Source organism: Episyrphus balteatus, chromosome 1 (genome assembly GCF_945859705.1).
Source record: "Episyrphus balteatus chromosome 1, idEpiBalt1.1, whole genome shotgun sequence".
Lineage (NCBI taxonomy): Eukaryota > Metazoa > Arthropoda > Insecta > Diptera > Syrphidae > Episyrphus > Episyrphus balteatus.
In genome coordinates, this window is record NC_079134.1 from 23,931,230 (window position 1) to 23,934,927 (window position 3,698).

The following is a 3,698-nucleotide window of genomic DNA, read 5'->3' on the forward strand; positions in this document are numbered from 1 at the left end:
GAAACCGGTCCTGCTTATAAGAAAATTAATAAATAAAAATAACATTTTTGCAACATTTTGTCACACAAGTGAAAGAATAAATAATAAAATATCTGCTTCAAAAAAAAATGTTGCGCATACACCAGAGTGTCCCAATTTGATTTCAAAAATTAAATAAATAGTAAATTTTTCGTTTTGAAACTAAAATAAGATCTAAAATCATGTAATTGCATATATTTCTGATAGCTCATATGAAAACTTTTAATTTTAGGTACCAGATAACCAAACAACTTATGTTCTTCGCTGGAATGTAACTTATTCAATGGTTCCAAAAATAACACTCTTTGTTCATCTTATTTACCCAAACGGAGTTTTTGCAGGACAACTTAAAGACGTTAACATAAAAAGAGTTTTTCAAAACTCTGTTAGTTCAAGTCGTATTTTTTTAATTTTAATAGTTATTAAGAACAATTAACAATTTTCTAGATAGAAATAAAAACATCTGTCGAAACGCAACCTGGTGTTCCAGTTATGATAAATGTTACAACTGATGAAGGATCTTACGTTGGTCTAATGGCACTTGATCAAAGAGTTTTACAAAATTCAAATAACAAATACGACTTAACAGAAGATCTGGTTTTTACGAAACTTCGAAATTATGATTCTTTAAGTATCGATTCGAGTCCATTTCCTGGTTTAAAAGCAGGACTTGTAACTTTCTCCAATGCAATGACAGAATCTGGATCAGGTAAGTGGTTGAATAGAAAATTTGGTATACAACATAAAAAAAAAATTCACAAATTAATTTAGGAATTGGTCAGGAACACAGTTTTCTTGCAAGTGGTATAGATGGTCAGGAAAAGACTGGAGTTTTCGAAAAACCAACTATAGAACTACCACGAGTTCGAAAACTTTTTTCTGAAAGTTGGTTGTACAAAGATTTTGAGAGGTAATATATAACTCCAAGTAACTTATGATTTTTGAGCACAATTTTTCCAATTTAGGACTTCAGATACGGGATTGAGTTTTTTGGAAACCGTTCCGGATACCATCACTTCTTGGGCCATTACTGGATTTTCACTAAATCCAAAAACTGGATTAACTCTAACAAAACATCCAACCGAATTGAAAGTTTTTCAAAAATTCTTCGTTTCATTCGATTTACCTAATTTGGTTAAACAAGGTTTGTATAAAATTCTTTTCATTATAAAGATATAAGCTAAGGTCCTAAAGAGGGCTTGAAAATATTCAATTCTAGGCGAAATGATTGAGGTCCCTATTTACCTAGCCAATTATATGAACAAAGATGCTTTGACAGATGTGAAAATAGAAAGGAGTAGTGAAGATTTAGAAATTCTAAAAAATCCTGAGACTATTCTAGGGTCTGAAGAAGGAATTTCAAAACTTCTTCCTGCAAATGGAAGAGACAAAATTATAATTTTTATAAAACCACTCAAAATGGGTCAATTTAATATAACTGTAAAAGCTTTTACATCGATTGCAAGTGATGCCGTTCAAAAGACTCTTAATGTCAAATCTGAAGGCATTCCCAAGACCATATCTAAGACCTTACTGATCCATTTACCCGAAGAAGGCATCCAAAATGACGAAATCACTTTTGATATTCCTGAAAACGCTATTCCTGCATCTCAAAAAATTGAAATCTCAGTAGTTGGTGATATATTTCGACCTTTGATGAGAAGTCTGGAAAAACTAGCTCGAGTTCCACATGGAAATGGAGAAGACAATATGCGAGTTATTGTGTCAAACTTATTAGTTTTAAAGTACTTTCAGGTTTGTATAGATTCTATAGTTTTGAAAATCTCTCCTTTTTTTTAAATACTATTAATTTAAGGCTCTCAATTATACAAATCCCAGCTTAGAAAGCAAAATAAGGCTACACTTAGAACTGGGCTATCAAAATCAGTTATGTTTCAAACATTTAGATGGTTCTTTTGGACTTTTCGATCGAAGTGTAGAAAGAAGTGGTGATTTTTGGCAAACTGCTTTTACATTGTGGGGATTACATCAAGTTAGCAGTGTTATTGAAATAGATTCGAAAGTTCGAGAAAGAGGGTTAAACTACCTGAAGAGTAAACAACTTGGAAACGGGTGTTTTAAATCAAATAGTGGAGTTTTTGAAGATGATGTTAAATTCACAGCTTTTGGTTTGATAGTATTTTTAATGGATAATGTAAGAAAACTTTGACAAACTATTTAAGAATTTTAAAATTTTTCAATTGTTCTAGCATTCGAAAACTATATACAGCGAAGTAGTTTCTAAAGGTCTTCAATATTTATCTGAAAATTCAGACAATATGGAACTATCTTCAGTTTCAATTTTGTCAACATATGTTCTGCTACTGGGAAGACATGAAAAGGCTAAAGAATGTCTTCAAAAGTTATCGAGACATTCTCGTTTGACAAGTAAACGAATGCTGAAGACAAAACCAGATACATTGGAATCTCAAATTGAAACAACTGCTGAGAATTTGATAAATCTCTTCGAATCTCAAGAGCATAAAAGGCAAACTTTGTTACACATTGTTCGAGGATTAATAACATTTGAAGAAGAAGTTTCACCTCTAACTTCTCTGATAGCTCTTCGAGCAATGATTTTATTTGTTGATGATCTTCATTTGAATAGAAAAAATCTTGACATTGGTTTTAATGATGATGTCAGCAGTTCTGGAATTTTTCAAGTTAATTTTGAAAATTCTCAAGTCTTGCAAACACAAAAGGTGGGTTTTGCAATATTAAAAGTTGCTTGTTTTTACAAAATAATCATTTCAAAAGCTTTCTGAAAATTCTCGAAGGATACATTTTCAAAGCAAAGGATATGGATTTGCTGTGGTAGATGTTAAATATGAGTACAATTTAGTGCCAGCTGAAAATAAATTCCCATCGACTTATGCTACAAATATAACAACTCAGAGTTCTGCGGGGGCATTGAGTGTATTGGAAATTTGTGTAAACGTTCTTGGATATATTAGTCCGGATGATCTAACAATCATGGAAGTTAATCTTCAATCTGGTTATATTTTTGATGAGACAAATTTGGAAGATATTAAAAACTTGGCCAAGGTTAATAGTCCTTAAAATTTTTGAGACCTTTTTTTTTGAATTTTTTTTCTTATTCTAGGCGATTGAATTAAATGATGATCGTGAAAAAGTGACAATTTATTTTGACAAAATCGATTATAATGGAATTTGTTTGAAACTAGGAGCACTTGAAGTGTATAAAGTTCTTGATGCTAAACCTGGATGGGTAATTCTGTATAGTACAGACAGAAAGGGTTAGTTTGTTTTAAAAATAATTTTTGTTTTTTTTTTTATATTTTAAATCTTTTTCAGATGAACAAACTACAAAATCTTTTTATATAAATAAATGATTGATGGTTTTATTGACTGATAACAACCCAAAGATATAAAAGTTAATGGCAAAATTTGTACATATTTTCTAAGCAATTTTTTGTAAGAAAAAAAAATAAATAAAAAGTTTTGTATATATTATTGGTTTTAATTTAAATAAATTGATTGGAAAAAATTATCTAGAGGGCGCAGTAATATATATTATGGAATGTCTTACAATTTATAACTTTTAGAAAAACAAGACTTTTACAAAGATACCTAATTTGTCAATTTACGGTAAGTAGTTTAGAAGCTTAGATGGAATATATGAACATTATGTACCTACCTAGTGGTATAATATTCTTATG

General features: G+C 30.2%; 1 protein-coding gene across 1 annotated transcript; it reads left to right on the forward strand.

The window, feature by feature from the left end:
• The first annotated feature begins 486 nt into the window (after positions 1 to 486).
• LOC129907010 (thioester-containing protein 1 allele R1-like) lies at positions 487 to 3,445 on the forward strand. Its single transcript, XM_055983041.1, has 9 exons — positions 487 to 727; positions 790 to 928; positions 984 to 1,162; positions 1,238 to 1,773; positions 1,835 to 2,173; positions 2,229 to 2,720; positions 2,776 to 3,063; positions 3,122 to 3,275; positions 3,334 to 3,445. The coding sequence occupies exons 1-9, from the start codon at positions 511 to 513 to the stop codon at positions 3,369 to 3,371; spliced, it is 2,382 nt and encodes a 793-aa protein (XP_055839016.1). The 5' UTR covers positions 487 to 510; the 3' UTR covers positions 3,372 to 3,445.
• The last annotated feature ends 253 nt before the right edge of the window (positions 3,446 to 3,698 follow it).